The 21,295-nt window shown below is 40.8% G+C and overlaps 1 protein-coding gene across 2 annotated transcripts in view; it reads left to right on the top strand.

Moving 5' to 3' along the window:
• Positions 1–430: 430 nt before the first annotated feature.
• Positions 431–21,295, top strand: part of Dera (deoxyribose-phosphate aldolase) — a 60,400-nt gene continuing 39,535 nt past the window's right edge. The window contains exons 1-5 of one of the 2 annotated variants that reach the window (XM_087347451.1): positions 431–808; positions 4,107–4,297; positions 6,586–6,748; positions 8,712–9,005; positions 11,320–11,405. In XM_087347451.1, the coding sequence (XP_087203577.1) occupies positions 778–808; positions 4,107–4,297; positions 6,586–6,748; positions 8,712–9,005; positions 11,320–11,405 (765 nt within the window). In that variant the 5' untranslated portion in view covers positions 431–777. The remainder of the gene's footprint in view (positions 809–4,106; positions 4,298–6,585; positions 6,749–8,711; positions 9,006–11,319; positions 11,406–21,295) is intronic. The other variant, XM_087347450.1, reaches the window with a different exon arrangement.

Raw genomic sequence — 21,295 nt, 5'->3', positions numbered from 1 at the left:
ATACACTTCTATCCTATCTAAATGTACTTCAAAGGAACTGACGAGAAACTATTTCCTGATGGATATAAGTGCAAAGGCAGTTGGGTTGAGAGTTTGCAGCTTATCATTAAACATAATATTTCTACCTTAAAATAAATTAAAGTAAGTTTCACAAAAGTACAAGGGACTAGGATTATAAAATTACTCGTTTCTTTGTTATGAATGGCAGGGAGATTGTGTAAGTTGTATTAGCAGCTAATAAAATTCTTTTGGTTTCTCAACCATGTGAAATGTTTAAAACTCGCCTACATTTCAGGGACCATATCTCGTGTCCTATTTCAAATCAATGCTCTTTCACAGCGGACTTTTCTAGCTGGACCTGACGTATTTGTATCATATGTTCCTTGCATCGGGCCGACCGTGGACGCGACCGCAAAACAGTTTTGTAGTATGCTGGAGATAGATGGCAGCGTGACGTCAAAAGCAGACGTTCTACTGATCTGTCTGTAAAATCTGGTTCACACCTGCCAATTCTGCCGCATTGTAACATCACAGAGATTGCACTGACGTTTTCGTTGTTGACGTTCGCCAGAATGAGCGATGTCTCATTTACATCTAAACCACGAAATCTACTGTTGCGTTAGATTCTTACGTTACGGCAGGATTTGCAGTCGTGAATCCCGCTTTGCCGTTATCAGCTTACAATGTTTTGTATGAGGGAAGATAGAGTGTGTGTAGAGGGACTGTGAAGTTACGTTGTAACATTTGGTGTCGGGTGATTTTTATTAACCATTCATCATGAGTGACAGGAACCCAGGTTGCGAATTAGGTGGGAATAAAAGTATTTTATTTCATTTCTAAATTATGGCAGACATACGTCTGCAACTACTTAAATTGTTTTACATTGATCTGTAGTGCGAACTGAAGTCACAGAATTAAAGTACTTTGAAACTATTATTCAAACTTGTTGAGAGTTGTACGAATGGTAAATAAATGTATATTATTGATAAAATGAATAGGTTTATAACTATCCATTTTTTTGCATCCTATTATGTTATATGTGTAGTAACAAAGATTAGTTACAATGTAGAGTTAAATTTTTGGCTACATGTTCACTCAGGATCATCTTCAGTCCCTCATGGATACATTACTTGTTCTGAAGTAGAGTTAAAATAATTGTGAGTTATTCACATTCGCTGAGTTATAGATACGAATATGAAAATACTGGCCATATAAAACATATTATTACAAACATATTTTAAATACTATAAATATATATGTTTTACTTAAACTTTCTGCCGACATCTTCTGAGTAGATGCTTCAAATATGTGCTTTTAATGTGTTCATGATTTTACTATTTGAGAATATGCTTTTGTATTCTTCCATGTCTAGGAGGTAGCAAGCACAACACAGTATTAAGATGTTTTCTTATTGATAGATGCAGGTATGCATATTTGTGTCCCAGAGTGGCAACAAATTTACATACCTTCATCTGTTAACTTTACCGACCCAGTGGGGTGTTAGACAGGTTCAGTGAACCTGTCTACATTTTACTCTAGGTGAAGAGCACAAGTTCCATCTCATCAGGATTGACTGGTAGCTCATCAGTTCTGTACCAACTTTGTTCTTTATTTAGAGCCCCTTACATGAGCTTTGAGACAGTGCTTGGGAATTCCCTAGTTATCAATAAGGCCAAATCAAGTGTAACCCTGTGTATACAAACTTCTACTGAGACATGCAAGGAGCCCATCCACCGCCATAATCTGAAGTAGTGGGGATGAAAGCCCATCCTGCAGACACCTCTAGTCAACATGCACCATCAACCTGCAGCCAATTTTGGACTTCATAATTTATGAGCTTCCAAGAACAAATTGGATCCATCTTATCATACCTGACTCTACGACATACTCTTCAGGTGCCTTGCACATGAACATGATGGTGGTGTTAAGTGCACCCTTGATATCCAGAAAATCTCCCAGAGTGATAAGCCCTCAAGTGTCCTGTCAATCTTATAAACAACACTGGAGAGATGTCTCCACATACATGCCAGTTTGATATGCATGTTGATGGGAGTGCATCCTCCCTTTTGGGCATGTAGGCAAAGGTTGGAAATTGCTCACCTGATTTCGTCATAAGACACTATCCATCTGACCAATGCACAGTCCCAGGTCTCTCAAATCATGAGACCAGGCAAGGACGTCTGAACGTCTCCCTCATTTAAATCATCAGAGCCAGGAAAATTCATTTCCAACATCAGCTTTAATGCCTCTTCTCCTGAGGATTGTTTCCCAGAAGGAAGCAAAAGAGACCCAGATATGACCTGTGAACTTTAGTGAGGATTTTGTAGGATGTCCCCTGCACTCATGTCATTGACACCGTGAGAGGGGATCCTCCAGCACTCATTTTGAATGCCTGATTATCCTTTCATACCTTCCTTTAGCCTCCATCTATCTTAGTTTCCTCTGCAGTGCCAAAGTGACCTGGAAATCCATGGAATTTTCTCGGCATGTCCACACTGATGCCTGTCTCCAGTTGACCATGATATAAGGATGTCTTCAGTGTGTTCCCCACTGCCTGAGTATAGCTGGTGGATCCATGGCCAGAGACAGACCATAAATCTCTAAAATTCTCCTGGCCTGCTGCAGGGGAGGGGACACCTCCGGGTGCCCTCTGTGATTTACTGACAGGGGCAGTAGAGCCTCCACTGCTGATCCTAGTTAATCCTATCCCAGCTGAGCTCTCAGTTTCCTCTTCCTGGCCTGCTTCTTCTACATGCATATTCATTTCTTCTTGGTAGTCAAGTTACTCATTCTCATCAGCAGGCCTCTCTCAGTCTTACCCTCAATGGACCCCACACCAGAGTCCCTAAGAGATTTTGGTTGCTTTTCCACAAAAACGAATGACCCAGCGGCTTTGCCTGCCAGTGCACTCTAGAAGATCCAAGGCCCTCTGTAAAGAGGCCGCAGGATTCGACTCCAGCGGAGCCAGATGGTTGATGGGAGTCTTCCGACAGTTGCACAACATCCCTGTGGGTGCAACACAAGTAGCTAGGGAACTGCTGTCACCTCATGCAGGAACAAGGCTAGATATAATGGGAGGTTGCTTGGTATCCCAGGATCACCAGTCAGAAAAAACTGCTTCTTCATTATCCTACAGAACTCAGCATAGTGGCTCACAGTTTACCTTAGAGAACCACTGCCTTTAGTCAACCAGGCTTAGCCTGCTGCTTCTGGGGACTGCCGCAAGGATGCTGGTGAGGCATATTGATTCATGAATTTGGAGCAGACACAGTAGTCAAATTTTGGGAAGTGAAAATTCACACATTGTTAGGAGACATGAACCTGACAGTCCCATAATAAATGTGTGATGTGTCCTGACTTTGAATTCCTTGAATGGGCCATTCATCTTTGTGGATGCTACAGTAACAAGAACATGCCTGGTCATGGAAAATTATACAGTGCCTTAGAAACTACAATGATACTTCTTCTAGCGAGATGGAACCCCATTGTGTGGATGTTGTGAACAACTTCCAGAATGAGCAGTTTCTGGATAAATGGATAGAGAATGGAGATTCCTATGCCACCAGATTTAACCCCTCTCTTGTTTTTTTTTTCTAGGGGGTTCATAAAGTTGCGTACTAATTGTAGGTAAGAGATGGGGCTGACCTCCGCTGCCATGTAACTGCTGCTTATGAATCCATCATACAGAATATGCAAGAGATGGAGTATTATTGTGACATTTGTTGCACCACTAAAGAGACACACGAGATTTTCTGAAGGCCAATGAAAATTGACGAGTTTCTACATCTGTGAATGAAAACTTCATGTTTAACTTTGTTATATGTAGAAATTCAAAGGGACAGCCAGTATTTTAACTGAATAAATTAAACGGTGACATTCAATGGTTACTGAAACTGGGATGTGTGCACAAAAAACATATTATTTGTTACTAATTATTTTTTGATACAGTAGATTTTTACGATTTATAAATAATGCAAATATTATTTTAAAACCTGGGTGCTTTCATACTTGCTGATTACAGTGGTTACACTGCAGGGCAGGTACAGTCTTCAGCCATGTCGATTTTGGGATTGTGAATTCATCAAGATGTTATAATATTTTTTCAGATCTGGGATGGTTAAACAGTATTCATGTGAATGTGCCTGCCATCAGGCTGCGGGCAGATGTGTTGCAGTCACGCCGCTCTGTCAAAAGAGAGTGGCAAGCAGCTTGGCTCTTGCGTGCAATAACTTGCATTGATCTTACGACACTTGGTGGTGATGATACAGCAAGTAACGTTGCACGCCTTTGTGCAAAGGTAACAATCACATTTGTTTAATCATCAGCATTTTCAGTAGCTTCAGGTTGTCTGCTGAGAATTGTTTGATATATTATTGTATTAATGGGAGAATATTTGACTCTGTGGATTATTGCAATTGTTGCTATGGTAACAGTTAAGGAATTTTGGACCTCGTGGAATAATGTTTATGTTATTAGTTTGTGTTATACTTAAATTATTATAAACATGTCCATGGCAACACTCTTAAGAGATTATGAGCCTTATTTTTTGCATTACTTGCTGTAAAACCACTGCCTCCTACCTCTGGTTAACAGTTGTCATGACCCTCAGTTTTTTCAGTGTGTATAGTGAATATACACACATGTTGTTAGCAAATGCTGAAATATTAATAAAACATTACACCAATTATCTAGCCTTGACAACTTTAGTTTTGAACTATACAAATCACATGACCTTCATGTCTTCTGTAAGCACCGTAAATCAGTCTTATAAGGCACTTTAGCTATATGGTAGCATACATACAGGGTCATAGGATTGAATCCTGGTGAAGTCTTTTTTTCACGCAGTCACCATGTTGGTATTTTATAGTATATGAATTATACCACAGTTTTGTATTTTCCAAATATCTTTGACCATACATAACTATGGTGCTAGTGTCACCCCATATCAAGTTGGTATTACTGATTGTAGAAAATAGTAAAGTATTATTTTAGGATAGTCTCCAATGGCATAATATCCAAACCATATTTCATCCAAATATGGCCAGTGGTTCTCAAGTTGAATAATGTGGACAGACAGACAGACATGTGTTTATTTTTTGCATCCTACAAAGAACCCTTAAAAGTGGGAACTTGCAGACATTTAGCTGGTTCCCATATTAATGTTGTTCTAAAATAAAAGATCAGTTGCCCACACGTCACAGTAATAAAATAAATTGGTAAAATGCACCTTATCCATATTCCATTACAATGATTTGTTATTCACATTTGGATATATTTTCTCAACATTGGAGAGTTATATGAAATTATAGAATATTTTTTTAATGAAATGTTTTCAGTCTTATGTATATGTAATAAAAAATATTTGAAGACCTTTATTTAATGTGATGACCAGAATTTTTGTACAGTCAGTTCACATTTATAAGTGCTAACAGTATTAAATTTATTGAAAATCAGTCTTGTCAAAGTGTAACACTTTTATGGGTATGGGTGGGTGTGATGAAGACCCCAATCAAAAAATTTGTTGAATGACCGTTGTACTCAGTCTATACATCTTCTTCTTCTATGGCTCTCCGGTCCGTATTCGGTCCATGGCCTACTCAATTCTCCTCTTCCATTCGGTCCTCTGTTACGTCCGTCTGTCCGAGGCTTTGATTGAGGTTTTGAAACATCTTCCTTTTTACGGTGCAAGGTTGTTAACCTTGTGACCAACCCCCAACCTGGAGGACCAGGGTACCTGTCTTAGTCCGACCTCTCCCCCTCGACCAATCTGGCTAGGGAGGCCCTACCAGTAGCTATGCTACCGCCAGCATAGCTCTTGGGGTCACTGAGGTACTCAAGCCCCACCACCACGACAAGGAGCAGGTACCATTAAGTGGGGCAGTCTATACATGGCAGTTGGTAAATAAATAACTTCATTAGTGTGTGTTATTTATTTCATGTCTCCTGCTTGACATGAAATAATTAACATAAAAAAAAGTAAAGCTGTCCCACTATACGCCATGTAGGCACTTGGGGGGAGTAGAGGTATAGCTCCTACTCTTTCTTGACCTCAGCACTAGAAGGGGGTGAGTGGTCAGCGTCACGCCCCGGCTGGGTGGGCCACAGAGCCGGTCTGGACGCAGAGGCTAGAGGAAAAATCCTCTGCCCCCGTCGGGGATCGAACCCCCGTCGCCCAGTCCTTAGTCAGTCACTATACTGACTGAGCTACACCGGAAATAATTAACATGCATAGTGAAAAGTTATTTATTTACAGATTGTTGTGTGTAGACTGAGTACAATACACATATTTAATTATGTCTGCAACATGCCATAAAATTGTATTTGTTCATCCAAGTTATAGTTGTGCTCAAAGTTATGAGAATTACTTATGTTCAGTACGTCAGATTGTGTACTGGGTTAGAATAGTGGCCACGATGAAGACCTGTGATCCACTGAATTGCTAGAGTGTGTACATGCTACTGGTTACCTCATTCCGTCGGATTCAGAGGACTGTCCTAAGTATTAGGTCATCATTTTATTGATTTAATCAAGAACAGAAGAAAAGATAATTATCAAAGATTTTTAATAAGACTTTTTTGTATGTAGGCAGCGCATCCATTGTCATCTGATGTTCTATTAGCCCTTGGGTTTGAAGAAGATGATAACAGAATTACCACTGCTGCAGTGTGTCTGTACCCATCCCGCGTAGCGGATGCTGTGAGTTGTCTTAAGAAGATGGGTATGGCTGACAAGATTCCTGTTGCATCAGGTATTTGCATGTGTGTTTGACAGTTCCTTCCAATAGCACTGCCCCACTCTTTGAACAGATTGTCATTAACAGGCGTTCTTTTAGATTTTAAGAGTATTACAGAATCTGTATTCCAATACAAGAAATGTTGGACATTACTGATTATGGCTGCTATGAATTTGAATTGAAGATGTGCTTGTGGCAAGACAGGAATGCAAACATTGTTAAAAGATTGCTCAAGAGGAAGGGTACGCAACAATTGTGGAGTTGAATAAGTATGATAACCCAAGAAAGGAAGCCGAGGGAGGAAGTATATCAAATAAGGGCAAGGGAATGTTTGAAGGGACTGCTAGGCATTAGGGTGAGGGTGGGGATTAATGAAAGAAGATGGGAGGAGTTGTTAGATAGGGATGCAGAGTTAGAAGAAACTCACAGATACTTAAAGAAAGCAAAAGATGTAAAGCAGTAGAGGTAGACAGCTACCCTATGGAGTTTTGGAAGGAATTTTGTAGGAAAGGAAATGTGAGCAAAATATTATTAAAATTAATTAATAACATGAAATAGGAGATTTTCCACCAGGTTGGAAGACTATTTTTATATAATTATATGAGATGAAAATGGACAAGCGGACCCTTCTGATTCTAGGAGAGTTTTGTTGCTTTCATTGTCATCAAAGGTGTATACAGAAATACTGGCAAGGAGATTGAATGATTAGACCGAGAAGAGGGGTGTCATATCAGAATGCCAGATGGGATTTAGAAAAGGAAGAGGGACGGTTTATATTACAGACTATAAGTATTGCAGAAGAGAGGTCGATTATATTTAGTGTTTTTAAATTGCAAAAGGTTTTGATACAGTGGCGAGGGAGGCTGTATGGTTGAAACTGGGTAAGAGAAGGGGATCAGCAAAATTCATTAAGGATGTCAAAGGAATCTATAGAAATGTTAAGATAACCGTAAAATTCGAAAGTAATTTGGTACTCGAAGAACTAAATTCAAACATTGGGTTAAGACAGGAATGCTCACTATCACCAGTGTCATTTATTATATTTATTTATGGCATTTTGAGTAGACAACAGAAAGCTAACAACCATCCCCCCGTAGTTAGAAAGAGGCAAGTAGCAGGATTTCATATTCAGTGACATCTTTTTACCTTGGGGATGGTGGTAATGATCCCCACTAGCCCTCGTTGTATTGTTAAACCCTTCATTGCTACTGAAGATGTAAATAAGTAGGTTGTTTATTAGCTGTTTTTGATTGAATAAAAATTTACTTGGATATTATCCATCGTCTAGTAAATATAAAACGTAAAACGACGTTTCGGAGATGGGACTCTATCTCCGTCTTCAGGTTCCTACTCAGTTGGGCCCACTAGATAGAGCTAATCCCTATCTCCGGACAAATTAAAAAAGTGAAAGTCCCAGAATAAAAAGGCATAACCACACCATCCATCCGTGGGACGTAAAAGAATAGTATGTAGAAAACAAAATTCATAAACAAAAGACAAAAACTCACAAAAGGTGGAATAAATACACATGAATATTAACTTGAAACTCGATGCCCACCTTGGATTTCTTGAGAGATGACAGGTATCCAAATAGGAGATAAATCCAAACTAGGCTGCCTGATAGGATTGGCGAGTAGTGCCATGTGTGCAGCCTCCTTGTATTTTCTGTAGATGGTATTGGGTTCAGTTAATAATACTCTGGCCCCATGTTTTTGATTGCTGTACATTTTGTTCGTACACAGATCAGTGCAGTGTTCTCATGTGTGAAATAAAAGTGTATACAGCCATGGCTGCTGTCATAATCAGCTTAAACTATATCAAATTAATGACTGTGGGCTAAGAATGGTTGATTTACTGCTCTCTGCACCTGTGGGGAACTTTCCCATTCATAATGGTCATGGGATAAACTACAAAAGTGCCAGCGTAACATTAAGTAGCACATAGTTGTTAATTTATTTGTTTGTAACTCTTTGTCCAGTTGCAACAGGTTTCCCTAGTGGCCAGTACATGCTGAAAACACGTTTAGAAGAAATACGCATGGCTGTTACAAGTGGCGCTACTGAGATTGACGTAGTAATAGATCGCAGTTTGGTTGTAACTCATCAGTGGGAGTTACTCTATCAAGAGATACAACAAATGAAAGAAGCATGTGGCCCCAAAACTCATATGAAGACCATTCTAGCTGTTGGTGAATTGGGTTCATTGACAAATGTGTACAAGGCTTCACTTGTGGCAATGATGGCTGGTTCAGATTTCATTAAGACTTCTACAGGTATGTTCAGTTTTCGCAAATTTATTTAAACAATGTTAAAATGTGGTGTGTATAAAAATAATTCCCTGATACTATGTCTTCCCTTTGCAGTCAGTAATGTTTATTAGTATTATTACACAATCTCACCATTGGACCCAAACGTAATCCAGTTTAGGATTTTTCCCATGGAATCCATCTTAATTGTATCCTGTCTTGTTTCTTTGTATCCCAGATAGATGCAAGTATCCATATCAGTTTTGGGCTTCCGTAAGTCAAATACTTTTGAAATACAAGTGTCTCAAAATTTTCAGAAAGGGATTTTGGGCAAATTTTCCCCTGCTAGGCGTAAAGAGATAAATCAAAGTGCATTAGGAACCTGATCATATGCCTTTTCCAATGTTATGTGTCTGAGGTTAATTACTGTGGGGGAAATTGTGAAGGTGAACGAACTTGACATTTGCCTTTTAATTTTCCTACAAAAAATATATTTCATGCACCATTTAGTATCCTATAGTAATGCTTCAGATTTCAATCTGGGACTACCTTATTATCACGATTTATAAGTTATTGTAGTCTATAAGTAGACACTTTCTTCACAAGTCAGAAATTATATTAATAAGATTACCTCTTCAGTTATTTGCACTGTCGTTTACGTGTTTCCAACACCAGTCAGTCTTCATATATGCCCTGTTGCTGTTCATGGAGCTGCTTTCTTCAGAAATGCTGTCAGAGGAATATTTATGATGTCAGTCCAGCGATTGATGTTATGTCATGATTCGAACCAGTCATAGTTTTCTTGTTTCTGTCCATAAGTGGCTCTTCTATGCCTTGTATTAATTAAAATTATGTATGCCAGATATTTTTTAAACATAGACACCAATATGTGTGCCTCATAAGAAGAAAAACCTGAATCAATAACTCCTGAGACATGGAAGATATTCTGTGGCAAAATGAAGGCATACGTATTTGCTGATAGATGAGTAGGTAGCACAGGGGATTTGTGTTGATTAGAAAGTCAGATATGCAAGTTCATGTCATCGTAGTATGGCATGTTTTCTTCTTTATTAGTATACAGACTATTTTGTTACGTCCATATCCCAAACACCTATTCCATACAGACTCCCAGCATTCAGAGTACCAGGTCAGATGTCTATGTAATTCCAATAAATTCTGAGGTTGAAAGTTACGTTAACACACAGCATTTCATGGTGAATGATTGGTAGCACTTTTCCCCAAACTGCATGACTACATCTTGTCAGCTGTCTGTGATGCCTGAAACTGTTTTGTTTGCAGCAACACATGATGCTGGGGTCACCTATATAACATCTCACCTGATTTACAAATGACTTGCACACCTAAGACATTTAAGTTATTTGCATTCATCCTTTCGGCATTATACCAGATTATGTATGTGTAACGTGATAAATGTGTTAGAAGCTGCTGTTGCTGTTACTCTCATACTTATAACAAATACAATGATGTAACAACATTTGCAGTGAGAACTGCCCGTCATGACAATTGTATTTTTTAACAGAGCGGACAGTTTGATCCCACTTATAAGATCTGAGAAATAACTGAGTTGATTCTACGTAACCCGTAGTTAGCGATAGTATAAATGTTTTAAAATTGTTCTCTGATCTTTCAGTAATTTTAACAGAGTATTTTGAATTCATTGTAGTTGTTTATTCTCACATGAGCAGTTTACTAAGCAATTTTAAATTTACTTAATTTTTTCTGTGCTGTAAACAGGTTATCATAGTAGTTCATACTTGTCCTACCTTTCCATTGACAAGTCAAGATTATTTATGAAGATTTCTGTCTTCTGGGTTGTTGCGCTGTGTAGTGTGGTCAATGTTAACCAACGTTTCAGAGGTCATACTGCCTCCGTCATCAGAGTATGAAGATTTCTGTCTTCTGGGTGGTTGCGCTGTGTAGTCTGGTCAATGTTAACCAACGTTTCAGAGGTCATACTGCCTCCGTCATCAGAGTATGAAGATTTCTGTCTTCTGGGTTGTTGCGCTGTGTAGTCTGGTCAATGTTAACCAGCGTTTCAGAGGTCATACTGCCTCCGTCATCTTCATACTCACCGCTGTGAAAACCTCAAATCTTACAAGATTGTTTACTTTTATCATCCCAACAAAGAGAGTTACCTTGGAAATGTGCATTAGAATAACTGGTGAATAAAACTTTGCATGGAAAGGGTTAATACTGTAAGCATTCTAGAACCAGTGCCAAAAATGTGTGATTGATTGATTGTTTGTTATTATGATAAAGATATGATTGTTATCAATTTTCGTGGATAAAATGTTCTTAAATTTTCCTTAAAACTGTCTAGGAAAAGAAGCAGTGAACGCCACGTTACCAGTGGGGGTGGTTATGTGCCGAGCAATTCGTAATTATTACCAGCGCGTTGGATACAAGGTAAATTTTATCATTTTAAGTTATGCAGTATTGTCCCTTATAGTATAGAACAAAATATGTAACAACTGTGAAAACAGTAATCCTTCATGAACAGGGGTGGGGAGTTGCGGTCCGAAAAAAGAATACAATTATCGAAACCAAAGCCTTGTTGGAAGTTCACAGTTACAGGTGTAACAACACGTTCAATATTCATCAGAGACCAAGTAGATCTGAAAGCCTTCCATATCGTGGGTTTATTTAAAAGACGCATCGTGTACCATTGTGGTAATCTAGGCAATTGGAAACTGGCGGAAGCCACCAGACTTTTCTGTGAATGCGCAGACTAAGAACATACATAAAATTAAATACTGTAGGTGGCAAAATCTGGTAGAAAATTAAACCTGAAAAACATGGTTAGTGAAGGATAACTGTCTTCACAGTGTCCTTGACTCGTATATAAAATCTGAAATGACATCAGATGACTCTTGCTGAACATGAGAGATGTCGTAGTGAAGGCACAAGTTTCTCAAATACTTCGAATAGTATCGTGTTATGTGCTGTGCAGCACGCGTAATATTTTACCATAGGTTCTGGAAATGTTTGCCATTTTGAGATGTGAAATCTGGAGACTGCGAGAGGTGGAGGAATTAGTTTCCTCTGAAATCAAGTTGTCATGGGAAATCTACTGCACGTGCCATGACATCGTCTTGCTGATTCATTGCATTCTGACAGAACTTTGTATGAACATTGTCGCACTGTACTTCACTATAGGCACATTCATTGCACTTTTGTCAAACAAAAGGCACAAGCAACTCTCTTTCATGTATGAGAACCCAACTCTTGTGCATATGCAGAGGTGCTGTCGCTTGTCAGGATGTAATAGTGATGGCAGTACAGTAGAGGGCAGTTGCTGTATTTGTTACCATGGCCATAGTTTTGTAGAACTTTATAGCAGCATATGATTTGTGGTAAATGTATTGGTAATGTTTGTAAGCATGGCAGGGGTGATGAGGTGGAACGTACATTCTCATTGAATTAACATCCATGGATGAATGGATTACAGCATGTTGCTGCAAAGCATTTTGTAGGAATTGAGGTTTTCACGGAGGTGAGTCTGAAGATGGCTGTCTTCTGGGTTACTGCGCCATGTAGTATGGTAGAAAGCTGTTGAAAGATGTTTCAGAGGTCCTTCCCTGCGTCCATCATCTGAATATTTCAAAATTTTGAACAAAATGTCTACTGGAACCAGTGTCTGTCAGACCAAATTTTTTAAAAAAATTTTGAGAATTTTTTTTCAAAATTCGCACCGAGTCATTGCCGGACCCGGTCTTTGCCTGCCCTGGTCTCTGCCAGACCGGGTCCTGGCCCGGTCTCTGCTGTACTTGTACTCTCTCGGCCCCGGTCTCTGCTGGACTTTCTCAGCCAGACCTGTTCTTTCCCAGCCCCTGCCTCTGTTGGACCCAGTCTCTGCCTGTCAGGATGTCTGGTGACTATCAAAATCCGAAAATTTTTCAAAAATTTAGAAAAAGTCCTAAATGTCATAAAACCATTAAACGAAAACTTTCCGAAATTTTTGAAAAAGAAATTGGTTTTATATGATTTTTGAACAATTTAATTTTTTTTATTTTTCCATATATTTTAAAAATTTGATTTTTTTCCCAAAATTTATACCGGGTCATTGACTGGCCCGGTCATTACCGGTCTCTGCCTGTCAGGATGTCTAGTGGGCCGACTATCAACATTAGAAAATTTTTCAAAATTTGGAAAAAGTCGTAAATGTCATAATGTCTTAAACGAAAAAAATCATTTTTTAGTTTTGTGCTTTTTTTTCACCGGCTCATTGCCAGACCCGATTTCTTCCGGCCACGCTCGCTGTCGGCAGCTGTCTCTGACGAACCTGATCTTTACCGGATCCTTGACTTAACCTGTCCCGGTCACTCAAGAAATTTTTTCAATTTTCTTTGGTTTTGTACGCATTTCAGACAGTTTCCAGCAATTTTTGATTTTTCGAAAACTTTCATTTTTTTTTTCAAAACTCTCCTCAAGCGATGCATGCCAGCCTCGGTGAATGCCTCACCCTGTCTCTGCCGGACTCGGCCTCTAACTCACCTGGTTGCTGGCTGCCTCGGTGTCTGCACAACCGGCCTCTGCAGGACTCGCTGTGTGAACGACCGTTTCTCTGCCCGTCTCTTGTCTATGCCTTACGTGTTGTCCGTCGCACCTGTGCTTGTCGGAGACCGTGTGAGGCACAGACCGCGTTCGTCAGAGACCCGGTACATCATTAACAGTCTGGCAGAGACGGGTTCTGCAAGGCATCAGTGGGGAAAATTTTGAAAGGAATTGAAAATTTTTGAAAAATCAAAAAATGCTGGAAATTGCCCAAAACGCGCACAAAACAAAAAAAAATTTGAAAAATTCCACTCAAGAATTTTTTTAAACTAGAGCAGAACGCTCCTTTCGGAGCGCCTCGGGGGGGGGAGGGTTGGTCAATATTTTAAAACGCAACCAACCTTGGTTAGTCCCGAAGGGGAGTTAGTTTAGTGTCTCATTCAAGTGTTTTAACCCCTGAGTAAGAAACTAAACTAAACCCCCGAATGGGGGGTTTAAACACTTGACCAAAACACCGAAGGGGGTTGGTTGCGTTTTAAATCTTGAGTAAGACGCTAAACTAACCCCCGTGTATAAACAAATATAAGGTGATATTGTTGATGACGTCATTTTTTGACGACAACGATGGCTAATCCTTTCGGAGCGCTTCCTGTAATCTGATATTTTACTTCTTTACGTCGCTGATCAGAGGCCAACAGTTCTTGGTTAGTCAACTTTCTGCGTCCAAACCCACCCTTGCAAGTCTTCTTTTTTTCTAGTCTGTTTTTTGTTGAATAGTTCTGATGTTTTAGTTCTTTACGTCGCTGCTCAGTGGCCATCTGTTCTTTATCAGTCAACTTCCTACGTCCAGCAACACCATTGCAGGACTCGGTGTGTAAATTAAAGTGTCTCTGTCCGTCTCGGTGTCCGCCTTACGTCTTGTCTGGAGCACCTGGGCTCTTCAGAGACGGCACGTAGAGGAGCGTGTGATGCAAGACCCCGTTCGTGAGAGACACAGTTCTTCAGTAACAGTCCGACAGAGACCGGTTCTGCACGGCATCACGTAGGGAGAATTTTGAAAATTTTCGAAAAATCAAAAAATGCTGGAAATTGTCCAAAACGCGCACAAAACAATAAATTTTTGAAAAATTCCACCTTCAAATTTTTTCAAAATTTTCAAATTATTTTGGTTTTATGCGCTTTTCAGACAATTTCCAGCATTTTTTGATTTTTGAAAATTTTGAACTTTTTTTCAAAACTCTCCTCAAGCGATGCATGCCAGCCTCTTTGAATGCCTCATCCTGTGTCTGCCGGACTCGGCCTCTATCTCACCCGGTTGTCTGCCTCGGTGTCTGCAGCAACAGACCTCTGCATGACTCGGTGTGTAAACAAAAGTGTCTCGGTGTCCGCCTTACCTGTTGTCTGTAGCACCTGGGCTCTTCAGAGACGGCACGTCGAGGAGCGTGTGAGGCAGGACCCCGTTCGTGAGAGACACTTCAGTAACAGTCCGACAGAGACCGGTTCTGCAAGGCATCACGTAGGGTGAATTTTGAAAAATTTGAAAGTTTTCGAAAAATCAAAAAATGCTGGAAATTGTCCAAAACGCGCACAAAACAATAATTTTTTGAAAAATTGCACTTTCAAATTTTTTTCAAAATTTTCCAAAAATTTGGTTTTGTGCGCTTTTCAGACAATTTCCAGCGTTTTTTGATTTTTTGAAAATTTTGAACTTTTTTCAAAACTCTCCTCAAGCGATGCATACCATCCTCTTTGAATGCCTCATCCTGTGTCTGCCGGACTCGGCCTCTATCTCACCCGGTTGTCTGCCTCGGTGTCTGCAGCAACAGACCCCTGCATGACTCGGTGTGTAAACAAAAGTGTCTCGGTGTCCGCCTTACCTGTTGTCTGTAGCACCTGGGCTCTTCAGAGACGGCACGTCGAGGAGCGTGTGAGGCAAGACCCCGTTCGTGAGAGACACTTCTTCAGTAACAGTCCGACAGAGACCGGTTCTGCAAGGCATCACGTAGGGAGAATTTTGAAAAATTTGAAAATTTTCAAAAAATCAAAAAATGCTGGAAATTGTCCAAAACGCGCACAAAACAATAATTTTTTGAAAAATTCCACTTTCAAATTTCTTTGAAAATTTTCAAAAAAAATTGGTTTTGTGCGCTTTTCAGACAATTTCCAGCGTTTTTTGATTTTTTGAAAATTTTGAACTTTTTTCAAAACTCTCCTCAAGCGATGCATGCCAGCCTCTTTGAATGCCTCATCCTGTGTCTGCCGGACTCGGCCTCTATCTCACCCGGTTGTCTGCCTCGGTGTCTGCAGCAACAGACCTCGGTGTGTAAACAAAAGAGTCTCTGTCCGTCTCGGTGTCCGCCTTACCTGTTGTCTGCAGCACCTGGGCGCTTCAGAGACGGCACGTCGAGGAGCGTGTGAGGCAAGACCCCGTTCGTGAGAGACACACTTCTTCAGTAACAGTCCGACAGAGACCGGTTCTGCAAGGCATCACGTAGGGAGAATTTTGAAAAATTTGAAAATTTTCGAAAAATCAAAAAATGCTGGAAATTGTCCAAAACGCGCACAAAACAATAAATTTTTGAAAAATTCCACTTTCAAATTTTTTTCAAAATTTTCAAAAAATTGGTTTTGTGCGCTTTTCAGACAATTTCCAGCGTTTTTTGATTTTTTGAAAATTTTGAACTTTTTTCAAAACTCTCCTCAAGCGATGCATGCCAGCCTCTTTGAATGCCTCATCCTGTGTCTGCCTGATTCGGCCTCTATCTCACCCGGTTGTCTGCCTCGGTGTCTGCAGCAACAGACCCCTGCATGACTCGGTGTGTAAACAAAAGTGTCTCGGTGTCCGCCTTACCTGTTGTCTGGAGCATCTGGGCTCTTCAGAGACGGCACGTCGAGGAGCGTGTGAGGCAAGACCCCGTTCGTGAGAGACACACTTCTTCAGTAACAGTCCGACAGAGACCGGTTCTGCAAGGCATCACGTAGGGAGAATTTTGAAAAATTTGAAAATTTTCGAAAAATCAAGAAATGCTGGAAATTGTCCAAAACGCGCACAAAACAATAAATTTTTGAAAAATTCCACTTTCAAATTTTTTTCAAAATTTTCAAAAAATTTGGTTTTGTGCGCTTTTCAGACAATTTCCAGCGTTTTTTGATTTTTTGAAAATTTTGAACTTTTTTCAAAACTCTCCTCAAGCGATGCATGCCAGCCTCTTTGAATGCCTCATCCTGTGTCTGCCGGACTCGGCCTCTATCTCACCCGGTTGTCTGCCTCGGTGTCTGCAACAACAGACCCCTGCATGACTCGGTGTGTAAACAAAAGTGTCTCGGTGTCCGCCTTACCTGTTGTCTGGAGCACCTGGGCTCTTCAGAGACGGCACGTCGAGGAGCGTGTGAGGCAAGACCCCGTTCGTGAGAGACACACTTCTTCAGTAACAGTCCGACACAGACCGGTTCTGCAAGGCATCACGTAGGGAGAATTTTGAAAAATTTGAAAATTTTCGAAAAATCAAAAAATGCTGGAAATTGTCCAAAACGCGCACAAAACAATAAATTTTTGAAAAATTCCACTTTCAAATTTTTTTCAAAATTTTCAAAAAAAATTGGTTTTGTGCGCTTTTCAGACAATTTCCAGCGTTTTTTGATTTTTTGAAAATTTTGAACTTTTTTCAAAACTCTCCTCAAGCGATGCATGCCAGCCTCTTTGAATGCCTCATCCTGTGTCTGCCGGACTCGGCCTCTATCTCACCTGGTTGTCTGCCTCGGTGTCTGCAGCAACAGACCTCTGCATGCCTCGTTGTGTAAACAAAAGAGTCTCTGTCCGTCTCGGTGTCCGCCTTACCTGTTGTCTGCAGCACCTGGGCGCTTCAGAGACGGCACGTCGAGGAGCGTGTGAGGCAAGACCCCGTTCGTGAGAGACACACTTCTTCAGTAACAGTCCGACAGAGACCGGTTCTGCAAGGCATCACGTAGGGAGAATTTTGAAAAATTTGAAAATTTTCGAAAAATCAAAAAATGCTGGAAATTGTCGAAAACGCGCACAAAACAATAAATTTTTGAAAAATTAAACTTTCAAATTTTTTTCAAAATTTTCAAAAAATTTGGTTTTGTGCGCTTTTCAGACAATTTCCAGCGTTTTTTGATTTTTTGAAAATTTTGAACTTTTTTCAAAACTCCTCAAGCGATGCATGCCAGCCTCTTTGAATGCCTCATCCTGTGTCTGCCGGATTCGGCCTCTATCTCACCCGGTTGTCTGCCTCGGTGTCTGCAGCAACAGACCCCTGCATGACTCGGTGTGTAAACGAAAGTGTCTCGGTGTCCGCCTTACCTGTTGTCTGGAGCATCTGGGCTCTTCAGAGACGGCACGTCGAGGAGCGTGTGAGGCAAGACCCCGTTCGTGAGAGACACACTTCTTCAGTAACAGTCCGACACAGACCGGTTCTGCAAGGCATCACGTAGGGAGAATTTTGAAAAATTTGAAAATTTTCGAAAAATCAAAAAATGCTGGAAATTGTCCAAAACGCGCACAAAACAATAAATTTTTGAAAAATTCCACTTTCAAATTCTTTTCAAAATTTTCAAAAAAAATTGGTTTTGTGCGCTTTTCAGACAATTTCCAGCGTTTTTTGATTTTTTGAAAATTTTGAACTTTTTTCAAAACTCTCCTCAAGCGATGCATGCCAGCCTCTTTGAATGCCTCATCCTGTGTCTGCCGGACTCGGCCTCTATCTCACCCGGTTGTCTGCCTCGGTGTCTGCAGCAACAGCCTCTGCATGCCTCGGTGTGTAAACAAAAGAGTCTTTGTCCGTCTCGGTGTCCGCCTTACCTGTTGTCTGCAGCACCTGGGCGCTTCAGAGACGGCACGTCGAGGAGCGTGTGAGGCAAGACCCCGTTCGTGAGAGACACACTTCTTCAGTAACAGTCCGACAGAGACCGGTTCTGCAAGGCATCACGTAGGGAGAATTTTGAAAAATTTGAAAATTTTCGAAAAATCAAAAAATGCTGGAAATTGTCCAAAACGCGCACAAAACAATAAATTTTTGAAAAATTCCACTTTCAAATTTTTTTCAAAATTTTCAAAAAATTGGTTTTGTGCGCTTTTCAGACAATTTCCAGCGTTTTTTGATTTTTTGAAAATTTTGAACTTTTTTCAAAACTCTCCTCAAGCGATGCATGCCAGCCTCTTTGAATGCCTCATCCTGTGTCTGCCGGATTCGGCCTCTATCTCACCCGGTTGTCTGCCTCGGTGTCTGCAGCAACAGACCCCTGCATGACTCGGTGTGTAAACAAAAGTGTCTCGGTGTCCGCCTTACCTGTTGTCTGGAGCATCTGGGCTCTTCAGAGACGGCACGTCGAGGAGCGTGTGAGGCAAGACCCCGTTCGTGAGAGACACACTTCTTCAGTAACAGTCCGACAGAGACCGGTTCTGCAAGGCATCACGTAGGGAGAATTTTGAAAAATTTGAAAATTTTCGAAAAATCAAGAAATGCTGGAAATTGTCCAAAACGCGCACAAAACAATAAATTTTTGAAAAATTCCACTTTCAAATTTTTTTCAAAATTTTCAAAAAATTTGGTTTTGTGCGCTTTTCAGACAATTTCCAGCGTTTTTTGATTTTTTGAAAATTTTGAACTTTTTTCAAAACTCTCCTCAAGCGATGCATGCCAGCCTCTTTGAATGCCTCATCCTGTGTCTGCCGGACTCGGCCTCTATCTCACCCGGTTGTCTGCCTCGGTGTCTGCAACAACAGACCCCTGCATGACTCGGTGTGTAAACAAAAGTGTCTCGGTGTCCGCCTTACCTGTTGTCTGGAGCACCTGGGCTCTTCAGAGACGGCACGTCGAGGAGCGTGTGAGGCAAGACCCCGTTCGTGAGAGACACACTTCTTCAGTAACAGTCCGACACAGACCGGTTCTGCAAGGCATCACGTAGAGAGAATTTTGAAAAATTTGAAAATTTTCGAAAAATCAAAAAATGCTGGAAATTGTCCAAAACGCGCACAAAACAATAAATTTTTGAAAAATTCCACTTTCAAATTTTTTTCAAAATTTTCAAAAAAAATTGGTTTTGTGCGCTTTTCAGACAATTTCCAGCGTTTTTTGATTTTTTGAAAATTTTGAACTTTTTTCAAAACTCTCCTCAAGCGATGCATGCCAGCCTCTTTGAATGCCTCATCCTGTGTCTGCCGGACTCGGCCTCTATCTCACCTGGTTGTCTGCCTCGGTGTCTGCAGCAACAGACCTCTGCATGCCTCGGTGTGTAAACAAAAGAGTCTCTGTCCGTCTCGGTGTCCGCCTTACCTGTTGTCTGCAGCACCTGGGCGCTTCAGAGACGGCACGTCGAGGAGCGTGTGAGGCAAGACCCCGTTCGTGAGAGACACACTTCTTCAGTAACAGTCCGACAGAGACCGGTTCTGCAAGGCATCACGTAGGGAGAATTTTGAAAAATTTGAAAATTTTCGAAAAATCAAGAAATGCTGGAAATTGTCCAAAACGCGCACAAAACAATGAATTTTTGAAAAATTCCACTTTCAAATTTTTTTCAAAATTTTCAAAAAATTTGGTTTTGTGCGCTTTTCAGACAATTTCCAGCGTTTTTTGATTTTTTGAAAATTTTGAACTTTTTTCAAAACTCTCCTCAAGCGATGCATGCCAGCCTCTTTGAATGCCTCATCCTGTGTCTGCCAGACTCGGCCTCTATCTCACCCGGTTGTCTGCCTCGGTGTCTGCAACAACAGACCCCTGCATGACTCGGTGTGTAAACAAAAGTGTCTCGGTGTCCGCCTTACCTGTTGTCTGGAGCACCTGGGCTCTTCAGAGACGGCACGTCGAGGAGCGTGTGAGGCAAGACCCCGTTCGTGAGAGACACACTTCTTCAGTAACAGTCCGACACAGACCGGTTCTGCAAGGCATCACGTAGGGAGAATTTTGAAAAATTTGAAAATTTTCGAAAAATCAAAAAATGCTGGAAATTGTCCAAAACGCGCACAAAACAATAAATTTTTGAAAAATTCCACTTTCAAATTTTTTTCAAAATTTTCAAAAAAAATTGGTTTTGTGCGCTTTTCAGACAATTTCCAGCGTTTTTTGATTTTTTGAAAATTTTGAACTTTTTTCAAAACTCTCCTCAAGCGATGCATGCCAGCCTCTTTGAATGCCTCATCCTGTGTCTGCCGGACTCGGCCTCTATCTCACCTGGTTGTCTGCCTCGGTGTCTGCAGCAACAGACCTCTGCATGCCTCGGTGTGTAAACAAAAGAGTCTCTGTCCGTCTCGGTGTCCGCCTTACCTGTTGTCTGCAGCACCTGGGCGCTTCAGAGACGGCACGTCGAGGAGCGTGTGAGGCAAGACCCCGTTCGTGAGAGACACACTTCTTCAGTAACAGTCCGACAGAGACCGGTTCTGCAAGGCATCACGTAGGGAGAATTTTGAAAAATTTGAAAATTTTCGAAAAATCAAAAAATGCTGGAAATTGTCGAAAACGCGCACAAAACAATAAATTTTTGAAAAATTCCACTTTCAAATTTTTTTCAAAATTTTCCAAAAATTTGGTTTTGTGCGCTTTTCAGACAATTTCCAGCGTTTTTTGATTTTTTGAAAATTTTGAACTTTTTTCAAAACTCTCCTCAAGCGATGCATGCCAGCCTCTTTGAATGCCTCATCCTGTGTCTGCCGGATTCGGCCTCTATCTCACCCGGTTGTCTGCCTCGGTGTCTGCAGCAACAGACCCCTGCATGACTCGGTGTGTAAACGAAAGTGTCTCGGTGTCCGCCTTACCTGTTGTCTGGAGCATCTGGGCTCTTCAGAG

This window comes from Zootermopsis nevadensis, unplaced genomic scaffold (genome assembly GCF_977971745.1).
Source record: "Zootermopsis nevadensis isolate Lab colony 2312 unplaced genomic scaffold, Znev_1.0 Znev_ptg000011l, whole genome shotgun sequence".
In the NCBI taxonomy this organism is placed as follows: Eukaryota; Metazoa; Arthropoda; class Insecta; order Blattodea; family Termopsidae; genus Zootermopsis; species Zootermopsis nevadensis.
Note: the sequence above shows the minus strand (reverse complement) of the source record. Positions and strands in the feature narration are given on the sequence as shown.